The 24049-nt window shown below is 43.5% G+C and overlaps 1 protein-coding gene across 3 annotated transcripts in view; it reads left to right on the top strand.

Annotated features, from left to right (window-relative positions):
- The window catches only part of PLAGL1 (PLAG1 like zinc finger 1), a 51485-nt gene that overhangs the window by 15610 nt on the left and 11826 nt on the right, over positions 1-24049 (top strand). Inside the window, exons 1-4 of one of the 3 annotated variants that reach the window (XM_075087822.1) lie at positions 4875-4911; positions 15191-15243; positions 22031-22186; positions 23259-23371. Coding sequence is in view for 2 of the 3 variants with exons in the window: in XM_075087819.1 (XP_074943920.1) it covers positions 15849-15945; positions 22031-22186; positions 23259-23371 (366 nt within the window). In the remaining variant the exon portion in view is untranslated. Of the gene's footprint in view, positions 1-4868; positions 4912-15190; positions 15244-15802; positions 15946-22030; positions 22187-23258; positions 23372-24049 lie in introns of those variants that run through there. The other 2 variants (XM_075087821.1, XM_075087819.1) reach the window with 2 other exon arrangements.

Here is a 24049-nt window from a genome sequence, read left to right as displayed (position 1 = left end):
GAGGGCAACTGCACCACCATAATGTGTACCCATCCCAAGTCACACATGCCCACAGTGCATCCGCTGCAGTCACTTCTGAAACACAAAATGCATAGTCTGGAAATTTGTGGCAATGGTGGAACAACTAAGAAAAACAAAACCTAAAATCCTGGCTCCTACACAAATGTGCTCTGCAACATGTCCTTCTCTTCAATAGGCAGTGCAGAAACCATCCTCACCTCCTCTAACGAGCACATAACCACTTTTCACCACCACAATCACCTGTAATCACTGTGTTATCTGCAGACTGTTAACCATCTATTATACTTAACCCATCCAGTCCTATTTAACCTAAATCCATAAGCTAATTTCCAGCTACCTCAAAGCCTGTAGGAACATCATAAAGCTTTGCCTCAAATTTTCAGGGCTGCAATTTTCATGTATGGGAAACATTCCCCACTCTGCTCCTCCTCTCCTTTTGCCCATTCATTGATGAGATAGGACAGTATTTAAGAGCAACCACAAACAACTTTTTTTGTCTGTGTGAGCAGCACAGCAAATATGGCTAATATACCTGCAGCACTTCATATAAAGGTCAATGTGGTATGTCAGTGTGGTTTACAAGAAGTAAAAACAGAGAAGATTGGCCAATAGGACTGTTAAACTGAGGCCAGCATGGCTACTGGCCAACCACTGACGTTTAGGTTGACAACTGTCTGATGTGGCCAGAAACCACCAGGCACTGTGCCTGGTTGGCACAGCATGAGTGGCTGCCATGACTCTGCATGTGTGGGAGCCCCCTTGGTTGAGGGGGCAATATACTGCACAAGAGGTGCCCTCATGCACCAGAGGGTTGACCTAGAAGCAGGAGAGGGATTTATGGTGGTGATTTTTCTGCAGCTAGGAGGACAGGTAGTTCTGGGTCCACGATGAGGGTAACTGGGGAAGAGCTGGCTTAGCTTATGAAGGAGCTTGTAGTTCTGCTTCCACTCCCTTGCCTCTGCAAATACACCTTGCTGTGCTTATCCTCGCCCTGTCAAAGACAAGTTCTGACTGACTGCCAGAAGAGGAACAGTTCTTTGTGTTGGTGTACCTGCTGCTCTGTTGTTCTGCAAGTGGCTTGTGTTGCAGTGACTGGGATGCCCTCACGTATGTGTTCCCTCTTGGTCTGTAGTCTCTGTGTCCTTCCCAAGGGCTGGACTTGGGCACTACCAAGTTGCTGCTAATGCTGCTTTATCAGAGGACTGTACAGGGGGGGAAAAAGGAGAAAGTTTCCCAGGATTTGATGGGCTGTGGAGAAAAACACTTTGGTGGTTTATGGTTATCCTCTTCACAATGCCCTCATTCTCTAGGGCAAATCTTCTACAGCAGACTCTTGTACCTTTGACCACATGCTATGAGGACTGTTAGGAGCAGAGCTCTATACTAGGTGATCTGCCTGTACTAGTAAGCGCCTTTAATGCTGTGAGGGGAAGAAGGTAGATAGATGACAGTGTCACAGACTGATTCCTTCCTGGCTCCAGACCACAGGAGAAGGCAGCCCTATCAGCATGGGCAAAAGGAATGGGGGGGAAGAGCCAACCTGTGCAATATCACTTTTCTGCTCTGGTTTTTGTAGCCACTTCTGAGTAATAAGTGAATGGAGAACCTCTCGTGCTTCTGATAGCTGCACCCACCCCAGCAGCAGATTAGCCTTTTGATTGCAGGGAGGTGTCTCATAGGTGTTTGTGTTGCTCTGGGCTGTGCTGCTCTTCATCTGAGTCCCTCTGATGTCATTCTGACCTGTCATAGTCTGTGTCAAGAGGTATGGTTTTCTGTCCCAGCTGGTGTATGTGCTCCTTCTTCTCCATGCCCCTTCCTCTACCACCAAAGTGAGACTACAGAACAATTCAACCAAACCTTAATTGGGGTTTCCGTGGACCACAGAGTCACTGAAACATGGCTGGATGGCAGATGTGTGAGGGACGGGGAGAGGATGGACTGAGGCTGGACTTTCTCATGACAGGAGGCTGCTGCAGACCAGATGTGGGAGGATGAAGGTATACTACTAACTCAAACCATATAGAAGGAGATAACTTGTTGTGTTGTGGTGGTTTACCAGGTAATTGCCTCACAGATTGAATGCCGGCAAAATTAAATCATTTTGCGTAGTAATTGAGTGGGGGGATGAAATCTTTATTAGTTGATGGCACTGCTTTGACAGTGACAACATGTAGCCTGTTGTTTCTGGGGATGACAAAGGTTGACATGTGTACAGTCACATATGGATGCCATTAAAGTCCACTGTTCCCTCTGCAAGGCCTAAATTCGTAGAAATTAACACCACAGACAGGTGCCCTGCTCTCAGCCAGAATGGAGTCAAACTGCAGAGTAGTTTTTTTGCAGAAAGAATGTTGTTTTGTGGCCGATGGAATCTCCAGAGAAAGGACACTTGCTGCTTAGAAAGCCTGCTCTCAGCATGGCTGTTTTCACCTGGAAAGAGGACTTGCTGATGTCCTTTTAGCGTGTGGGCCCCTTTACTGCTTTGCTCTCACATCTACACACAGTCCCAGTCAGAGACAAGAGCCAGTTTATAAGCTGTGTGTTCACCGGAGGAAGCTGTTTTGGCAGAGGACAGAGGTTACAGAAGAGAAGTTGATGTGCTGGCACTTGTGTTTTGTGCCTCATCTGCAATCCCCTTTACCTCAGACAGAAGTGATGTACCAGCAGTTTGCCTGTTCTCTGCCTGGTTTCTTGCAAAAACAATCAAACTGCAATAGTGTAGGACTTGATTAATTTGCTGAAACATAAGTGTCTAGTGCTGCCTGAGATGTCCTGGGTAGCCTGGCCTGGCTTCTAGCTCCTGGTCCAGGATGGACTGTTTTTCCTGTATAATCAATATTATAGCTATCTGCCTCATCTGGGTGCTTCAAATGTCCTAGGGCACCTCAAAAGACACAGGACGCTTGTGCACAGGCAATCAAGCATCTTTCCTTGTAGTGTCTTCCCTGCTGAGGTTCTCTGATGAGCTGCTCCCTGTCAGCTTTATCCTACTGATGTTATGGAATGTGTGCAGCCCAAAGGTGGGACGAGTCTTTTGGGGTTTGTGTTGAAAATATGAATTTTCTGCATTAAAGACTACATTGTACCTATCAGCTACCCCTCGGCACCCACCACTGCGAATAGCTCTTTACAACGCAACGCTTGTACTTGTCTTCTGTTTGATGAAAGCAGAATAGGCTTGAAAGACATGTTTAAGCATGTGACAAGGAAAGACCAGGCAGGTCTTAGTATTTTGACATCAGAAGTCTTCCAAATTCCAGAGTGCAGAGCATCTATGAAAGTTATTTTCTTTACGTATTGTCTTTTATGCTAGGATTTGACAATTTAAATCCTTGGGGGGTTGATTATGTTGTGGTGAGACACATGGTGAGACAGCAAGTCTGATTTACTGTGTGTCTTGGCCCTTGGTCTTGGGATTGGGTCTGTGAGCACTTAAACGAGGATATGTAAGTTTATTAATTGTTAGCTTGCTAATGTAATCAGCATACTTGTTACATTGCCCAGTAGTGATGAGATGTATGTACATCACTGTTGAATAAATGCTGGGGGGAGTGCTCGGCATTGCTGCTTTTGTATGCAGGGACAAATGGCACATCCTCAAGCTAAAATGGCAACTTAGGTGCTTGCAGTGGATCACTAGAAGTGTTGTCTTAGTCTTTTCAAACTTGAAAATGGCACTACAGCATGCTCATAGATTTCAGCAGATAGCTGGATCTCAGCTTCCTCAGCCTGCTTATGGACAACCTGGCAGAGTCACAGCTTCTTCCTTGGCAAGTTCTCATCAGCAGGCCACTGACTTCTCTCTGCCTCATCATGCTCTGCATTCACCTAGTCTTACCGCTTCTTGACTCTCCTTGGGTCTGTTTCCTTCTTGGTTCTCATTATTCTTTGCCATCCATTTTTCCTGTCATCTTTATTGCCCTCTTCCATACTCCTCTTCCGTTCTCCCAACCAGCTCCAATTAATTTGGAAGCATCTTACTAACAATCATTGTATTTTTAAAAATGAAGATGTTTTCTTTGACCCATTTCAGTCCACAACAAAATAATGTTGTCTTCATCAGAGTTAAGTTTTGCCCCTAAATCATATACATACACCTTCAAACACTGCCTGAAATTTTTGAGATTTGTACAGGACACGACAAAATGGCATAGGCTGATGTGATTTGTGCTGTTATTTGCATGCCACCTTATTATTACTGTCGCTCCCAGTAGCCTTATCCACACATTGGGATCCCACTGTGCTGGAGACTGTTCAGACAGCTGCAGAAAACTCAGACTCTGTTCCTATGTGATAATAGTAAAATTTCAGTCAAACAGCAGATGAGTGGGAAGGGAACAAGCTGAACAGAGTTCAGCAGAAAGCTAGAAGTCTCCAGGAGTCTTTCAAGAGAGCCAACAGAATGTCGTGTCCTATATCTAGTTAATATTCCCTTTGACTTTGCAAGGGTGAGAACTCTTGAGAGGAATACCAGAAATAGCAGGCTTAAGCACAGAATCGCGTGCAATGGAGTAAAGTACATGGCGCCTGAAAATTCTGTTCTAATAATAAATGTTAATGAAGACGTGGGATACAGTGAACTGCTCTTAATTAAAATGCATTGCATTAATATTGTGAGTTCACATTGTTTGTCAAATGAAGTGGAATCATTTATTAAGGAGTAAAAAATAGATGGACTTACTCTTTTCCTCTACAAATTGAAATTCTTCCTTGTTAGATTTCCCTAGATGTTCTCCTCATTTCCTAAGGAACTAAAAAACTATGCATATGATAACTAGCATGAGGTTTAAACATTAATAGTGTTAGTTCAGAAAACTGATCATTCTTTTTTCATTTATTTTATGTAGGTTTCCTTTGCCTGATCTGTAAACATGTCCACAGACCTGCTATGTAAGTACATTTCTGTCATCCCACAGTGATTTTTTGTACCATATGTTTTTATCGGATTCCCAGATGTGCTCATGATTGATGCCTTTTATCTTAAGTATAAAGTCTGCTTTTACATTTGCGTTTCTTCTGAGACATCTGTGGAACAATATTACCATTATAATCAACGGGATTATTCTTGGAATGAAGCATGACTTAATATGAGTAAAATTGTAAAAATCTGGCCCATGTATAAGAACAGACTGGTTCATTGAGACTTAAAATTACAATTCTATCTAAAATGTTTTATCTATCTTTGGCACAAATGCCATCCCAGATTACTACTGAGTGATGTGCTTGGGGTTTTTTAATCACTTTGTGAATTTAACTCCTGTGTTTCCAAGGCATCATTATCCAAGTCACATCCAAATCCCGTGCCTCATCGCTATTATCCACCCTTCTTTTTCAACAGCAAAGAATATGCAAGTGGCATATCCTCATACTTTGCTGTTGTAACTACCACAGAAAACTAGTGCTCAGGTCTTCTCAATACTCGCACTCTCTCACTCCAGCCGAAGCCATCTGCAGCATTAAGCACAATTTCTATGGTTATTGATCTGGTCTACATGCTTTCTTTTGGAGTTCCTCCGATGCCTCAGCTGCCATTTTTTTACTGCCGAGGGCTGCCCAGCTCTACACTATGCAGTATAAGAGAAGGGAATTTCAGAAACCCATTTTATCAGTGTCCAGTACTTACTCAGAGGAACAACGAACACATTTTTTTTGTTGTCAATGACTGTAATCAGTTAAGCAATACAAAAATATCAGTGGCTTACTGGCAGATAGAAGCTACTTGTGGAGGCGATATCTATACTTCAAGATCAAGTTACTTGTGAAAGTGCATTTTTTGAGCTTTAACTGATAACTGGCAGTTTTGGGGCATGACTTAATTTACCATTTAGATACAGAGAGAACTCCAAAATGAGGAATGTAATATGCCTTATTGTATTGTATACAACAGGCAAAACTGCTGTCAGGAGTGAAATGTTAAAGAAAGGAGAGAGGGTAGGGTGTCTGCACCGTGGTCCTTGTCAAAATCTCTTTTGACTCCTCAACTCTACTCAGACTTTTAAGCTGGTTTGACTGTTTTAGCTAATTTATGCCCTGGCAGTTTCATTTCTCTCTCTTCAGCTCAGTGTCAGCACCTTTCTCACGTTTTTCCTAATGATCAGTGGATTAGAGGAGGTGTCACCTGAGTAGGGGTTTAAGGAATTGTGTGGGCTCAGCCTGGAGAAGAGAATCATACTGTCATAGAATCATTAAGCTTGGAAAAGACCTCTAAGATCATCAAGTCTAACCATCAACCCAGCACCACCATGCCTCCTAAACCATGTCCTGAAGTGCCACACCTACATGTTTTTTGAACACCTCCAGGGATGGTGACTCCACCACCTCTCTGGGCAGCCTGTGCCAATGCCTGACCATTCTTTCAGTAAAGAAATTTTTCCTAATATCCAATCTAAACCTCCCCTGACACAGCTTGAGACCATTTCCTCTTGTCCTATCACTAGTGACTTGGGGCAAGAGACCAACACCCACCTCACTACAACCTCCTTTCAGGTAGCTGTAGAGAGCAAGAAGGTCTCCCCTCAGCCTCTCTCCTCCAGACTAAACAACCCCAGTTCCCTCAGCCGCTTCTCATAAACCTTGTGCTCTAGACCCTTCACCAGCTTCGTTGCCCTTCTCTGGACATGCTCCAGCAACGCAATGACCTTCTTGTACTGAGGGGCTCAAAACTGAACACAGGATTCGAGGTGCGGCCTCACCAGTGCCCAGTACAGGGGGATGATCACTCCCCTCCTGCTGGCCATGCTATTCCTGATACAAGCCAGGATGCTGTTGGCTTTCTTGGCCACCTGGGCACACTGCTGGCTCATGTTCAGTTGGCTGTCAACCAGCACCCCCAGGTCCTTTTCTGCCAGGCAGCTCTCCAGCCACTCTTCCCCAGCCTGTAGCGTTGCATGGGGTTGTTGTGACCCAAGTGCAGGACCCGGCACTTGCCCTTCTTAAACCTCATACAATTGGCCTTGGCCCATCAATCCAGCCTGTCCAGGTTCTTCTGTAGAGCCTTCCTACCCTCAAGCAGATTGGCACTCTTGCCCAATTTGTTGTCGTCTGCAAACTTAAGGAGGGCGCACTTGATCCCCTTGTACAGATCATTGATAAAGATATTAAACAAGACTGGCCCCAACACTGAGCCCTGGCAAACACCGCTTGTGACTGGCCGCAAACTGGATTTAACTCCATTCACCACCACTCTCTGGGCTCGGCCATCCAGCCAGTTGTTTACCCAGCAAAGAGTACACCTGTCCAAGCCATGAGCCGCCAGCTTCTCCAGGAGGATGCTGTGGGAGACAGTGTCAGAGGCTTTGCTAAAGTCCAGGTAGACAAAATCCACAGCCTTTCCCTCATCCACTAGGTGGGTCACCTGGTCATAGAAGGAGATCAGGTTGGTCAGGCAGGACCTGCCTTTCATGAACCCATGATGGCTGGGCCTGATCCCCTGGTTGTCCTGCACATACCTGGTGAGCGTACTCAAGATGAACCACTCTATGACCTTCCCTGATACTGAGGTCAGGCTGACTGGCCTGTAGGTCCTTGGATCCTCCTTCCAGCCCTTCTTGTAGATGGGCATCACATCAGCCAGTCTCCAGTCATCTGGGACCTCCCCTGTTAACCAGGACTGCTGATAAATGATGGAGAGTGGCTTGGCAAGCTCCTCCGCCAGCTCCCTCAGCACTTTCGGGTGGATCCCATCTGGCCCCATAGACTTGTGAGTGTCCAGGTGGTGCAGCAGGTCATAAACTCCTTCCTCCTGGATTATGGGGGTTTTATTCTGCTCCCTGTCCCTGCTTTCCAGCTCAGGGGGCTGAATACCCTGTGGGTAACTGGTCTGACTGTTAAAGACTGAGGCAAAGAAGGCATTAAGTACCTCACCCTTTTCCTCATCCTTAGTGGCAATGATCCCTCTCACATCCAAGAGAGGATGGAGATTCTCCTTGGCTCTCTCTTTGTTAATGTATTTGTAAAAACATTTTTTGTTATCTCTCACAACAGTGGCCAGATTGAGTTCCGGCTGGCCTTTTGCCTTTCTAATTTTCTCTCTGCATGACCTAACGAGATCCCTGTACTCTTCTTGAGTTGCCTGCCCCTTCCTCCAAAAGTGGTAAACTCTCCTTTTTTTCCTGAGTCCCAACAAAAGCTCTCTGTTCAGCCAGGGAACAGGGCACGTTCTCAGCCTTGAGAAGGCATTAGGGGGATCTGGTCATGGCCTTCCAGTACAAAAATGGTAGATTTGGAGTATAAGGTGGAAGCAGTCTTTCCCCAAGCATACACCATCATAGGACAAGAGGCGATGGCCACAAGTTGCTTCAAGGGAAATGCTCCTGGATGTAAGGGGTATTTTCACCGTGGGATCAATTGAACATCGCAATAAGCTGCACAGGGAAGTGGTAGAATTTCCCACACTGGAAATATTGGAGATACGGCTTGGCAGGCCCCTGAGTAATGCTAACCTAAGGGCTGCTTTCAACAAGAGGCTGGACTAGTTGATCTCCACAGGTCTCTTGCAATTTAGATAATTCTGCAGTTCTGTGTTTCATTGTGCCCTCAGCTGTCTTCTGCGCAATGATCAGTCATTCCTACCACCTGTCCCTGGTCGTCTTGATATTGTACCGCTTGTGCTGTGGCAGGTCCTGTGATACTCGGTCATGCTAGAGGGATAGACATTTGTCTTCTCACTTGGAGATGTCTGAATAGCCTCAAGGCAATGCCAGTGCTGTGGGAACTTTCCAGGTTCCAGCTAGTGGTAGTACGCGTGCATGTGGGGTTTGTGACAGCCAGGTAGTGCCTTGGAAAAATGTCAGTGCACAGGAGAACACTAAAGAACGACATGGCAAATCTGTACAGATGTGAAGTGACTCTAGATCCTTACGTCTGTTTTTATATAAATAAATAGTACAGAGCCAGCCCATGAGCTTAGTACTGACCTATGCTAACAAGCAACACCATGGCGTGTTTTGGGGATAACATCTACCAGGCTCTGTTCCAGGTAAGGAACCCGGATGGAACCAAACTGTTTATGCGGGAAAAGGGAAGGAGGTGAGGAGCGTTTAGACATGTGGAGCTGATACCAGGTGGTCTCAGCATCAGGGAAGAGTTTCTGGCTCTTACTGTGTAGTAGTAGGCATGTAGCCTAACCACACAGACCCTAAGCCTGACCACAGCATCGTCGTTCACTAATGAAATACAAGGTCAGATTCTAGGATTAAGAATCTTGTTCCAGGTCACATTAATGAAGACTAGATGTATAATTAAAAAGAAAAAAAAATCTAACCAAACCAGAACAAAACCCCTTAAGTTCCTAGGAAAAAATAACGCTGCCTTCTGGGGCAAATTATACAAAGAAAATGTCGTGGCTGCACAATACAAGGGCTGCTGCAGCTAGACTTCCAATTCTAGCAGCTGAGTCTTCAATCCTGTGGTAATAAACTGAAAAAAGCCAACATCCCAGTGAAGTTTTGGCACGATGAATTTGAGGTAGCAAGTGTTTCTCTGTTTTAGATGGAGAAGCTAAGGAAAAAAAGAGAAGTTTATAAAATGTCTGGCAGCTACTGAGGCTCGGCCGGTCAGAAAAGCAATGGACTTCCCTTGGAGCTTGTTTTTCTTTCTATCCTTGGATGAACTAGCGTGCAGTATATTATGCTGCCTGAATGTAGGGGTTTGTCACGGTTAGCGCCGGGGGCTGTCCCGGGAATGTAGGAAGGCGATGGGTGTGAATGGAGCACGCGGTGGTCTGTGGGGCTTGAGCCCACTCTTGAGGAAACCTGTCGCTGCTCCTCTTGGCCAGGCCAGCCAAAGCTGCACAGGAAGGGAGGTGGGTCTTTGATCCCTTTGTTGTAGCTGCTCCCTGGGAATTTGCTGAAATCAATGCCCTGTTTTCCTGAAGAAATGAATGGCTATGCCTAACTAGCTTTGTGAAGTGCAGGGGAATTCACTGCTTCTGTTTATTGACAGCTGAAAAGGAGCACATGGTGCTGAATGGGTCCTCCTGGGGAAACAAAACAGAGCGAAGTTAGACTTAGTTGAACACAGGGGCATTTGGAAAAGTCTGCCGAAGGAGGATGGCATGGTTTCTGCCACCTTGTACTAGCATAGACTGACTTTTTACTAAAAATGCCGTTTTAAATAAGGTAAGGATTGTTTTGATTTCCCATATGTAGTGCAATTATGAAATGTTTGCATTTGTGTTCTCAAGTGCAGAAACAATGTTTGAATTGTATTCTTTCACGGGAAACACTTAAGTGACTCCTGTGCTGTTTCTAGCTGCTGTGCTTGTTCATTTGTCCTCTTCCTAATGGTGATCGATGATATGAAAAGTAATAGAAATAATTTTGTATTTGGGTCTTGCAGTCAGGTCCTGAACATCAGTTGTTTATGTAGGCTGTTATGTGCAGTTCTTTGGTTTTGAGAATAGCTGAACTGCATCAAATGATTTCTTGACTGGTACAAATCGTTGCGTTAATACTTACAAGCAAGGCAGGGACTAACAGGCAGGCATGTCTCGCAGAAAATCCAGGAATCTAAAAGCCCTTGAAATGTATGGGTATATTTCCAAACCTCTGTTTCTATGCGTAGACCTAAGGCAAGAAATGGACTTAACACTATGCTTGCTGTCTTTAGATGTACAGTTTTTTGTAAAGACAGCAAAGAATAGCAAGAAGAGGGTGATAATGGAGAAGCTGTATTTTCTTCATGCAAGTCCAGAACAGTTTATCAGACCAAAGGAATTTGGTGTGTAATTCATATGTAAATTTTCTACTGAAAACAGGAGAACAAATCGCCGGAGTTTCTATATTAGTTTCTGTGGTGACTGAAGAAAACAGTTTCTGAGCTCAAGTAGTTACAACTTTCAGGTATGGCCAACTTATGACTGCAGGAAAAAAAGTTAAGTAATGTCATTTCTTCTTGTGTCAGTTTTAGTGTAAGGACAAGCTCCAAACAGAATAATCACTGTCGTGTGAGTCGGAATGGCTGGTTTTGTGTTGCGAACCTGCTTCAAAGTGTCTGCACGTGAGTGCAGTTGTTTGAAAACTCTTGAGTAACGTCGTTGTTTCAGGGGAAATGCTTGAGAAGTTTATTGGAGTAGTTTGTGTTCCTCAGTCTGGCATTTTTGCTTTGGGTGACTTTGAGCTAGTAATCTTAACTAGTTTTGTCTCATTTTGCTAGTCTCTGCAGGAGATAACTTATCTGTTTTTCTTGGAAGCAGTGGGGCTTCATATGCAAACATGCCTTCTTTAGAATACTTTGCAATCTTGAAAATGAAAATACATTGCTTAATTGCAGAGTGTCAGCATTATGGCTTGTAGTGCCTGCCTTCAAATTTCCAAGGTTTTCAAAGAAAAAAGCAAAAAAAGCAAAATGCATTTATGATTTCGACAGTGGTGAAACATTGAGCTCAAGTAGGCTGATACTGGTGTTTGTGAGCTCTGTTGTCATTATTGTTAGCCAAATGCATGAAGAGTGATTTTTGGCCTCACTTATGTGTATTCATACATGACAGACATTGGAAACTGCTAAAATTTAAAGCTAACTTAAAGTTAACATTCAAGTTGGAAAGGAGGTGTGTTTGTAGGCCATTTTACCGCTATAGTCTAGGCATGTCGTGAAAATGTTGACTGGTGAGGGATTCTGGGTAGTTGTAATGGTGTAAATAGAAAAGAATTATGGTCAAGGAAAGCTCAGTTGATCACAGCTATTTTAGTATAATGGAGAAGAAAGTAGATGATTCATCTCTGACATGGAAGGTGGCATTTGTTCTCTGTTACTTGGACGATAGGGCAAGGCAGAGTGTGTTATGTTTAACTTACTGGACTGTGTTCAGGCAGAGGCACGTAGGGAAGCACATGGGGATGTTTTGGCAAGACAGTTGTCCCTTTGCCTCTTCTAACATCAAGGATCTTTATGAATATCGTTGTGACCTCTTGCCAATGTTGAAGTGGAAGGAGTACGAAGGAACTGGTTTCCAACCAAGAGAGTGAGATATACCAGATACAAAGTGGGATATGTGATCATACACAGCTCTAAGTAAATATGCATGTTAAATGACCAGGGTTATGCAAATCCATATCTGAGGAACAGTACATTTCCCCCAAGGTGATGCCTTTACCATCTGTTGATCTTGCTTTTCAAGCTAGGAAAGTATGAAAACAAGTTCTTTGCAATTTTGCTTTACAAGGTTGCTTCTTACATTCTAGTAATAGAGACTACTGTTATTTTTATTTTTGTGACCTTTGGAAGTACTTTAAAGAAACTACAAACTAATCAGAAACAAATACAGAAAAGTGTTCAGATTTTATTTAATCTCAGACTGAGATGACTGTCAACAGGAGAATAAATAGGGCTTTATGGAGATACATTATCTGATTTTAGAATATTTCATCTGCAGAAAAAGTTGCATATTTTTTTTCTAAATCCACATATTTTTGCAGGTCTCAGATGTAATTCTCCAATAATACTCTGTAATAACGTCCTTGGTAATCCTCTGTTTTAGAGAACTAGATTCAAGGCTGTTCTTATGTCTGAGTACAATAGTTACTGTAAGGGAAGTGTACTATACTGCTGCCTAATCTGTTGCTGCCAACTTTATTATCTTTACTTAATCAGTCTGTTAAAGAAACTCAGGTGGATGTAATTTCTTTAGTACAATATGAGTCAAGATGTTAGATAATTATCTTATGGTTCCCACTGAAAGTCTTTAGAGTAGAAAAAAAGTATATATTAGATCTTAGGAAAAAGAACAAGTAAATGGAAACACAGATATGACACTTGCATGTGTGAGTATTTTTTTCACAGAAATATATTTTTGAGTCTGTTCAGCAGCAGAGCTTCCCAATGTCTATGGGGTTTTTTTAGAGAAATCACTTCATGCCTTAAAAGAGAATAATTTAACAGGATCATAAAGGCCAACTATGAGAGTCTCCTACCCGTTTTGTTCTCAGATAAGCTGGGAATCAAGCATCCTTTTCATGTTGGAAATCAGGCAAGTAATAACAGTTGTTGGCTGTGTCCTCTGTTATGAAGGTGATGCATAGTAAGAGCTAAAGATGTTCTGCTAAGCTGTTAATGACCCTTCATTTACAAAACCCAATGCTTTTGAAAGAAGATTCCTACCTTTCAGTATTTTAAATATATGCTTTAGGATTCATTAGTAAAAAAAACAAATTAACTTTTTTGTTTGTTTGTTCTCTTGGGTGAATTGGAATACCAGGAGGAGGTTTGGATGGTTCACTGAGAAAGTTAACGGATTTTGCAGTTTTATTCAGACTTAGTTTCCACTGAATGTAATATGGATTGGAGTGTTCTTTCAGGGTTGGCCCTCCAAGGTCTCAGCCCCCACCAGTCCTAACTGTCCGTGTATCACTTGTCTACACAGACTTCCTTCTTCCATAGATGTCTATTTGCACACCAGTAGAGCTGAGTGTACAGACTTCTACCTGCAGAAGTGGGTCCTGTGACTTTTACTCTGCGCTTTTATTCCCAGTAGCTAAGGCTTGCTTCATTTAGTTATAACTGCCTCTAAAGACCTCAAGTTCTCCACCTGCAGGATGAGTACAACATCTCTTCGCTTTGTCATGCTAGGCTTCCTCATTGCATCCTACAGTAAACTCGTATTTCCTTCTCCAGGCATGTCTACCTGGCTGGCTTGTTCTACCAGCAAGCAGCTGGAAATATATCCCAGCTGCTAGTGTGCTTGCTGGGAAAGTTCCTGCAAGTCCATGTTGAAAGTTGTGTCACAAGTGGAAGAGCAAGAATCAGTTTGGGCTGGTTTCCTAAGGAGAGGTGGCTTTTGTCACCAAGCCGTCCAGCAGTCTCCTGCAGATGACATCTGGACTTGGTGACCACTAACAACCAAGCTTAGTGAAGGAGAGAGAGAGACCCAATCTAAGGTTCCCTTTTAAGGGAATGTTGGAAGGTCTGGAAATATTTCAACTAGTTAATGCTAAGCATTAGTCATTAGAATCGCTGCACTTCGTTTATCAGAATTGAAACCATGGTGTTGACCTGCCATGAATAAAATTATTGACTGTATTGATGGACTTGATATGGTGTGTATGGCTGTGTGCACGTGTATTTATATGTACATACATTTAGGAAGACATACATGCTTGGGATTTTTTGTGCTAGAACAAAGATAGGAGATTCCGGTGTCTGTGTTAAATTATAACAGTAGCAATGCTGTTATCCACTAAAAGGTCTGACACTAAAATAAATCAACCAGCCTGCCAAAAATCTCCCCAAATGAGAAGTGCTAGAGACCAATTAAAGCTACTTCTGCTGTGGGAGGTAAAATTTCTGCTATGGGATGTATAGATTACAGGGGGTCCAAAATGTGGCCCAGGAGCCACAGGGTATGTATAATTAGTTTGAATATGACTCCCTTGATGGCTGTCTGTATTTCTGTGGACAGGAGGATTTTAGTTTTACTGTCTGCAGCATGGAAGCAGGTGCAGTTTGGACAGCACTAGTGAAAACCTAAAGCAAGCCGGTGTCACAGCCAGGAGCCACAGCCTCACACTAGGACAAGCCACTGCTGACTGCTGCGGGGAGATAAGCAGCACGCAACAAGAAGGTTCGGCTCCCAGGCAGCTTTTTCTGGGCATTAGGACCAGGCTATGCTGACTGAGGCTGTTTCTCGTAAAAAATGGCAGTTGTTTCTGTGAATTTGCTGTTAACCTCCTTCCTTGTTTCTGGATCTAATTTTGTATGACTTCATGCCAAGCCAGTGGAGGGAGGGGGGAGAGAAGGAAAAAAAAAAAAAAACCCTGAAAAATCCAACTGCATTTTTCAGTTTGATTGTTTGAAATGTATTCAGCTTTCAGCAATGAGAGAAGTCTCTTTGTTCACGCTGATTAGAAGCTATTACATGTAAACTATGGGAAGTGACTTCACTTGAACTGTACTTGTTATGTATATGGGTTCTGATAGCAACCAAACCCCATGTGGTGTACCAGAAATGTGACACGTACGTTTTAGTCTCAAGAATAACGAGGAAAAGATTATTTTTTTTAAATTAGATTTCAGTCAATCAATCCATGCTTTGATGTTAAGTCATTTTTAGATGAATGAACCTACCAAGAACTTTGATAAACCAGTTGCTCAGACTGCAGAGTGAAGTTAGATTTGATAAACACACCTACATACTTTCCCTGATGTTTGGTTTTGGTTTTTTTTTTTCTTTAAGTTTGCAGGAAAGTCCTATAAGCCACTGCCCTTTCAGGTGTTTAAACAGTGAAGGTAAGGTATTTTTTTTCCTCTCCTAGCTGTGAAGTTTATAAGTTACAGCAGAGTTTGGGTATCCTTCTGCTGCACAGACTTCATGGGTTCCTGCTAAAGCTGCTACGTGCAGTTACATTGCTGAATTTCACAGCCTGGCGGTGCTCCTTGAGGGTTCTCTTAACTGTTTTGCTTCTAAGATTTGCTAGACAGAAGGAGCATGGTAGAAAGCCTCTTTGGGGTTGACAGGAGGATGGCTTTTTATGGGAGGCTGGTTAAATTCCTTCTGGCTATGCCTGTCATAGTACTTCATGATCACCAGGAAAAAAATCTCACTGTTCCCAGATGTGCTCGACTGTCATCATGATTACTCCCTATTAGGAACTAATAATGAATCATAGTTGTTGTTATCATTTATATGTTTGTATAACAAATAGTTTTGGAGTTCTAAAGAGTTTACATACTTAAACTCAAGTCTGCCAGGAAAATACACGTGTGCTTTGCATTAGAGGATTTCTTTACAGTCAGATAAGTGCCGAGTCTCCCTTCTACAGGCGTCCTTCCATAACAACAGCTGTGCTGGACAAGATCATACTGCTGTGAGGCAGGAGTGGGTGCCTTGATGGATGATCTCCCACTGCTGGAGACCTGAGGATGTACCCTCCATCCAAATCTTCTTTCCTCTTGGGAATGAAGGCAGGGCACTGGGAGGATGGAGGCAAGGTGAGGGAATGTTTCACTGCAGATTAGCATCTGGGTCCGGATGCCTGAGGGGTGGCCTCACCTGCAGTGCTGGGTCCCAGTTGTAGGGAATTAGCTCAACGTGCTGGTTCAGTCAGAACATAACAGGGTGGCAGTAAGGCATGTTTGCTGTTTTATTTCTCTGTTTCTGTCTCCAGATATAGTAACTAATTTTTTTAAGTTTTACATTTTAGTAGAGTGATGTCATGTTCCTATGAATATGTTTAAGAATGATTGCTGGGATGTTTGCAAACCACCTACTGTTCTCCTCCCTGGGGAGAGGGGGCCCCAAAAGAGTCGTAGGCATTCACTCACAGGGTGATGCTCACCCCTGTGCGGGACCAGGACTCCTCCCCCTCCACCAGCACCTCAGGGGCTCCAATCCACTTGCTGGCAAGCCTGAGGATGGCAGCCAGCAGGGCAAGGCCTCAGCAGGGGAGCCGATGCTGCGCCAGCAGCTTGTCCCACAGTATCTGTGCTGGTGCCACCAGGTAGAGACTGTGAGGCTTCAGGGTCTCTGTGTGCCAAAGACAATGGAGACTCACTGCTTGAAATCTCTCAAAAGTTTTCCTTTCAAGCACTTAGGAGTCAATCTCCTTTCTTCCCCTGCCCCCCCCCCCCCTTCTTTTTCTGGGGGATGTTATTTTGGGTACGGGGTTATAGAAAACACAATACCTGCTTCCCAGATACACTGTGTGGTGCATGAATGTGCAAGTTTGTAGTCCTTGCTTAGGTGAGCAATTATGATGGCAATCTGAGCCTGGAGTGCAGTTTCCTGGTTTATTTGTTCTTTTTCTCCATGCAGAGCTGAGCAGTTGTAACTCTCTGCTACTACAAGGTTTTGTTGTGTAAGAAAAGCAGGCATTGAAGAAATGTTCATCTCGTTTTGTGTTGGAATAGGGAATCAGATATTACAGGTAAAAAGTGAAAGTAGAAAATTTAGCATGACAAAATACCAGGCGTTACTGGGATTTGAATAGAATTCTTATCTTCTGAATTCTGGTAATTATAACGAGTTCTATTTTACTATACTGTAAATAGGATGAATTATTAATCAGTTAAGAGTTTCAGCTCCTTTGTAAATGCACTTTGCATATCAAACTTAGGACATGTAAAGGCTTTCATGAAGAACTTTTACAGATGAAGTGCATGGCAGTGGCCCACAATAATGGGAAAATAACTTGGGATTAACTGTTTGCTAATTGAGTACTTTGAATTTTTGCCAAATAAATTATATTGTGGAACAAGGTTTTCAGGCTTTTCCAGCAACAAGTGCTGCAGAACAAATCACAGGGCAGCAGAACCTTGTGTACCTTTGTGTAGAGAGAACCAAGACTCACACGCTGCACATGCAATTCCTATTAGACAGAAAATGTCCACAAGGTATGTATGCAGCATTTCTCTACACGAAAGCTGAACAGGGGTAACGGAGCAGTACAGTTTTGCTCTGGGATAAATTACTGTTGTTTGCTATGCAAATCTTATGATTGTAATTAGGCTAGGATTTGGACGGCTGTGTACACTGATCTTTGTTCCCTCTGCGCACGGGAGCTAATTCTAATGCTGCAAAACAGCACAGCAAATGTCAAGCGCTGCTCACCCGGACGATCATTTCTCGTGGGGCGTCTTTGCTTGAAGTGGACATTTTAAAGGGAATGATTTACCTCTGCCTTCATAGGGCATGTAAATCATACCGCAGGCGTCTTGCAGGTCACTGAAGTGTTCAGGTACCGTAAATTCTTGCTTGGAAGTAGAGGTTGGTGAAAATGTAGGAGGGACTGCCTCATAGGCATCTCCTTTTTAGCAGACTGGTTTTAAAAAGTGGTGTTCTGCTGCTGATTGGTTAAGGAGCTGGTGGTATGTTCGAGCTATCACGACAGTGATTGCAGTTCCTAGTATGGCTATGTATAGCTGCCGTTATCTCTGCAGCTGGACTTTGTGTAACTGCAGCCTGTGGCTCCTTGCCCACACTAATGAGCTCTCTCTGAGGCTGGGCTTGTGCCTGTGGGGGTGGCACGGCGCTCGGACGGTGCCGCTGTTTTCGAAACCCGGGTTTGTTAACTGTGCTTGAGTCCAGCTGGCCCAAGCTGCCACGCCAGCTTGGCCACTGCTGGCTGCGGGAGCTCGTCCCTGTGCAGTGTGGCTGGCCCCAGAGCTGTCTGAAGGATGAGGCAAGTTGGCTGCTGAGGCTGCCATGCTGTAGTCCACAGCAAAGGAGAGCTGTCATCTAGACCTGGACTGGCGGGAAGCACCAGCGTGGTGAGGATGGTACAGGTGAGCCACACTCACAGCCCGTTCTCCTCCCTGGGAACGTGGCTGCCAGTGTTTTGATCAGCCCATGAGGTGGGAGTGAATCCTGCAGGAGGCAGTGGGTATCATTTTTCTGGTGACCCAAGGAGCAGAGGAAAGCCATAGCTGCCAGCCATGCCTCTCGATGGCTGGGCAGAAGTGGGAGCAGATGCATTCAAGGGCTACCAGGCTGGGGCCTACAGGAGACGTACCTTTCTCTTAGCCCCTCCAGTGGCAGGCTGCAGGGCATGAGCACCTCATCTGTGTGATAAGGTGGTGGCTGCACACCCAAAACCTGGTTGGAGTCTGCACCTGCACCCATGCTGGGCTTTTCTGTACGTGTGCCTCCCCATTGCTGCACTGGAGTTCAGCAAAATAAAAATCTTACCAGCTACAGGATCTATTAGCTTGTGTAGTTTTACCTACAGATAGATAAAAAAAGGCATTATCTGGAACTTTTTCAGAATCATTGCAAAGACATAGGGAAAGAATGAATACCCTCTAGGGGACTATTTAGCACTGCTGCCCTAAAGGTGCAGTAAATGATACAATCTGTTTTTTTAACAGCTTGTAACTCCTGTGAATTGCTTACTTCTTTTTGTTGTCTACTCATCTAAATAACAGCAGAGTAGAGAAACATAGGCAGTTTTACTTTTTCTTTCGTGCTTGCACATTATCAAGTATTCCTGTAAACATGACATTGAATCCATTAATTTTGTTTGTATAAATACGATTTAGGGGAGCAGGGATACTGTAAAAGCATGAAGTGAGGTACTAAAGTGCCTAACAAAAAGCAGAAAAAATCTTCTTCACAGAAAGTGATTTTTCTAACCAAGTGTATTTCATTCCTAGTGCTAATATGACAGTGTGTGTTGTTTCCGTAGCTGGATGCTCCATATTTCAGAACAGGTTAGAGTGTGTTCTGGGGCTGTTGTTGAAAAAATTACATTTTGCTTAAGCAGCCAAGTTAAAAGACGGCTGCTTTGCAAAGCATGAGCTTTGCAAACCAGTGTCATGCTGCAGCTATGATAATGCATACATTCCTTCGCCAATGGCGTCTGTAATTTAGCACTGAAATACAAAGGAGCGTGACTTGGTCTGTAATCACCTCTGAGGAAGAATGTGAAATTGACAGCTTTGTGCTGTTAGTTTGGGGGAAGAAACTGCAAAGACACCAGTTCCTCAGGGTAGTCCCGAAAGTTATTATATTTACAGTGGTCCAATCCTGTGCTGCTGGTACACCTGACAATTTTTAGTGTGCAATAAATTGACAGTCAGGGTACTAACATGCTGGTGGGGTCAGAAATACTGCGTAGGGAGTGTAATTCCAAGATGCACAATAACTAAGTCATCTAGTTATCTTCATACCCCACGTAATGAAACATAGAAAATCCTAGAACAAGCCTTGGGCAGCTCTGGATATTTCAAGGTGACGTGTGGCAATGCCGGGTCAGAATCCCAAGCCATACTAGCCAGGTGCTTAAAAACCACTTCCAGCTCTGCAGGTATTATTTCATTCAGTGCTAGAGTGCTGGCTTCATCACGCTGGTTGGGCATGCCACCTGGGGAGCCGTCTCTGGGGCCCCTAACCCCAGAGGCATGCTTGGCAGCTGTTTGCATGCAAAGCGGTCCCTGATTTTGGAGGACTGCCTCCCAGGGAGGTTAGCTAGTGGGGCACCAGTGCTGAATTTGGAGACTGATTCAAGGGAAACCCTTCTCCCCTGCTTTCCTTTTCCAGCCTTCCTGTGAGCTTGCCCACCCTGGGGCCTCCGTGGTGGACACTGCCCTGGGGTGGCTGGAAGGTTTGCTAAGGAGCTCGGTAGTGATGAATCATGGAGTCATGGCATGGATTGATAAGGTCGTGTACTTTATGATTAGATACATCCTCCTCCTAACAGCGGTTCTTTGTCTCCATTTTGCTTTTGGTAATGTTTTTCAGCAGTTTGCATACAATGACTCTCCAAGCAGGAGCTGTTTGACTTAAGACAAAGTCGCTATTATTCTAGGTAAGCTCAGGAAGCACTCATAATTTTGTTGCCCTCAGAAGACACAGATTGTTGGCAATTTATTTAAAAGCCAATTAAGCTAAATCACCAAGAAAAATTTTTTTTTCTTGCACCTTAGCTGTAAAGGACTTTCAGGTACATAAAACAGTGTGTAACAAGAAAAAGCAGCTATATTACTTATTTTTTTGTGCATTTTAAGTAACTGCTTTAGAGCGGCATGTTCTTTATCTGTAGCACTAGGGGGAAAAAAAGTATTTCAGGTATTTGTAGTGCAGGTGTTGCAGTCCAGGAGCCATGGCAAGAGAAAACTATCACATGGTCCCCAAATTATTGAAAAATATGGACTGCTGCAGTGCCTGCAGCCTGACTGACATGCAAGTCTACCTCCTCATCTAGAGTTGATGAAGAGCCCAAAGAACTCAGTAGGAACACTTCAGGCTTATTTAGGGAGATTTTGGACTAGGCTTTCGAGGTGTGTAATTTAATGAAGTGCCTAATTGTGTTTACAAACTGAAACCTTTTCAAGCTACCCTGAATATGCATTTATTGTGTTACTGTCCTGTCTCAAAGACCATCTCCGATGTCTCTCCAGATGGTGTCTCTTGAGCCCTTATGCTTCTCTTGACCCCTCTTTGGCTATGAGTCCCTGTCTGTGGTGAAGCCTCACCTCTCCTGCCCCAGTCTGTCCTACAGCATCCCATGGCTCCCTTGGACTCTCTCAGCTGTTCTGGCTCCCCTCCTGTGCTGCTCGTTGCCGCTTTCTGAATAGGCTTGCTCAGCAGAGTTTTCAGAAGTAAAACAAAACGAGGTAGTCATGGATGACCAATATCAGCTTTTCTTTTTAACTCAGTCATAAAGCATTGTTGGCTCACTGGTTTGGTTTCTACAGTCTATAAAAAGGTTTTGTGCAAGAAGTCCCCGTTTTCCCATTGCCCTGTGTGACACCAGTGCTGGGATGACCTTCTGCTGGAAAGTCTCATTGCTCAGTTGTGTCGCTGCTCCGTATGAGTTTCCCTGGCAACCAGTTTGAGCTACGCTGAACCAAAAATACCTCACTGTGCTGGGGGAAATTCAGTTTGCTGATGTGTATTTCTCATTAATGACTTCTCTGGGTGGCTCGTGTGTTCAGCCTGCGGATGTCATTATTGTGAACCGATGACTGGGAGATGTGGTGTGCCCTTTTTGCTTACCTCCACAGGCAGCATGGCCTACGAGAAGGCTGCCCTTGCATGACTGTCAACTGAGTTGTGACTGTAAGACCCATAGTACTCATTTTCATGGTACGCTGAGGGTCTTGCCTTCTACTGAGAATGGTCTGTACAGGCTCACAAAGTCACAGTGATCTATCTTGGACTCCTTGTATCTCTGCAAATTACCTTGGTTACTACTAGCAACTTTGCCCTCCTCATTTCTGTATAAATATATGCACCTTGGTTTATACGTGTGCATGCTGCAAGCTCCAGTTTTGCTGCCATCCTAGTCTTCAAGGGCACAGTTTCCAACACCTCCAAATGAATATGTGTATAAATCTGCCGAGGTCAGGACCCACCAATTGGCGCAGGAGAGAGCGCACAAACTGGAGGTCTTACTTCAAACCTTCCTAGTTCAGTTTTGGCTTGCAGATAACCTTTTTGCTACCTGATGTAGAACAGTGGTATGAAGAAAAGCATTGGTAATTCAAGATGTGTTCTCAAGGTGACAAAATCAGAAGAGACTAAATTGGAGAGCAGTATGTCATTTTCAGTAACAGGTTCCCTTTTCTGGATTTGTAGGGTGTGAGGATTGCGGTAAAAGCCTTATAGGAGAATGCAAACTCCACGGACCACTCATCAGGGCTAAAGATAGGGTTATTCCTAGCCGAGCCCGTCTCACCCTACCTCATTACCTCACTTTGCGAGTGTTGGAGCTGCGAGCTGGAAACCAGCAGAGTAAGTATTTTAGCTCTTTTTTCCCACATTTGCGAAAGAGGAAGCAAAAGTACTAACACTGGCTTGTTTTCATGAATAACTCAAGGCATAATCATTGGGTGTTAACTATATGAAGACTACTTTATTTGTAGCTGAGCACAGCTCAAGCTCACATCCAGCTACTGTTTTGTTTTGTTTTATGACTGATTTTTAGTAACCTCAGTGCATAGGCTGACGGCAGGACATTAGCCAGAGCTGGTGTGACATTTAGCTGTGAGCAGTGAGTTAGCTCCTTTCAGTCAATACAAGTTTAATGAATGTTGAATTTGTATCTGATAGTAACAGCCATGCACTATTACATTTTTTTTTTTCTTTTCGCCAATCATGCAAAACAGGAAAGAATATTTGGTAAAAGGTCAGAAACAAAATGGTAAATAATATCCCTCGCCCACGCCCTTGCAAACTCAAAGGAACACAGGGAGTCAATTTACTTTTTGCAGCACCTTCAGTTCATATTATAGACAGACTGTTGTTTTGTTCTGAGGGCAGGGCGGTTTGAATGGCCAAACTTGAACAAGGGATCTACCTCCTCAGTGTGCAGCTACTTGTATAAAATTAGTTCTGCCTAGACTGCATTTCAGAAAGAGAATGACAAGATGCCTGGACCATTGGTATGAGGCAGGGGAATAACTGGAATGATGAAGGTGACTAATGTGTTTTTGTAGATTCTCTCCACTCATATTGGGAGAGAAAAACCTGGTAAATTATGCCAACAATCAGAGCACTATGCTAACATCAGCTTGTAGATTGGAGAGTATCAGCACATTTGTGTTGCATACTCAGTTTAATATCCTGTCATGGATTTTAGGCACTTTTGTATTCAGTATAATACCCATTTTTTAAAAGTCTCTGTACATAGTTACATCCTTTTCAGATTCTTCCCATTAGAATTATTTACCTGAGTTATTTGTCTAGAAGAATAATTAATGTGTTCAGCACTATTGTGTTTATATCCATTTTCACAACTGTAAATATACAAGAAATAGTTTGTGATGTCTATATTAATATTAGACTGGTCTTTTTTTATTCACAGTCCTTGGAGTATTTGCAAAGAAAGTAATACAGAAGAGAACACAGTTTGGTCCTTATGTTGGTCAACTGTCTACAAAACTGACCCGCTATGATGAGAGCAGGCTAGTCCTGCAGGTAAAAACCCGGTGACTTACTATGAAGTGTATATATGCCTTTAACTGTTCGGTTTTATTTATGTATTCTAACCAGTCAATTTGCCTTCAAATCTAAGTAATTAATTGTACTTCTAATATGTATCTATGAGTTTGAATCATATTATTAGGCTGCACAGCATAGCCTGAAGTACCAAAATGTTCCTGTATGCTGTGTTTTCTAGAAGTTTGCCTTCCTGCTTTCTAGTTTTACCACTTCCAGGGTGATTTACCTATCAGTCTAACAGCTCTAAATAAACTTTCAGAGCACAGCTACTGAAAGTATCCAGGGATAGTACTGTCTTCCCGAATAAAACAGAAGGATTTGTGCTTGATACTATACCACTGGGAGGGATAAATTTGTGCACTAAATTAGCAACAGTGGCAGAAATATGCATGAAGGCACCCACTTAGCAGTGCAGAGATGGGAGAACACTTCTTAATAATGTGATTATATATAAACGTTGACACATAAGGCACTAACTCAGTTTATTTGGTCAGATTGTAATTTAGGGTTGGTACTATCCCCTGCTGCATGCGCAGACACTGATCGTCTCATCTGGACTGTGACACTATTGTTTGTACTTTGTCCAGCACAAAAAATAGCCTCTCAGGACCAGCCTAGCATAGACATAGCTGCATGCACATCCTTTCCCGCAGG

The sequence above is a fragment of the Phalacrocorax aristotelis genome, chromosome 3, assembly GCF_949628215.1.
Source record: "Phalacrocorax aristotelis chromosome 3, bGulAri2.1, whole genome shotgun sequence".
Classification (NCBI taxonomy): Eukaryota; Metazoa; Chordata; class Aves; order Suliformes; family Phalacrocoracidae; genus Phalacrocorax; species Phalacrocorax aristotelis.
This window is presented reverse-complemented; position numbering and strand designations above follow the sequence as displayed.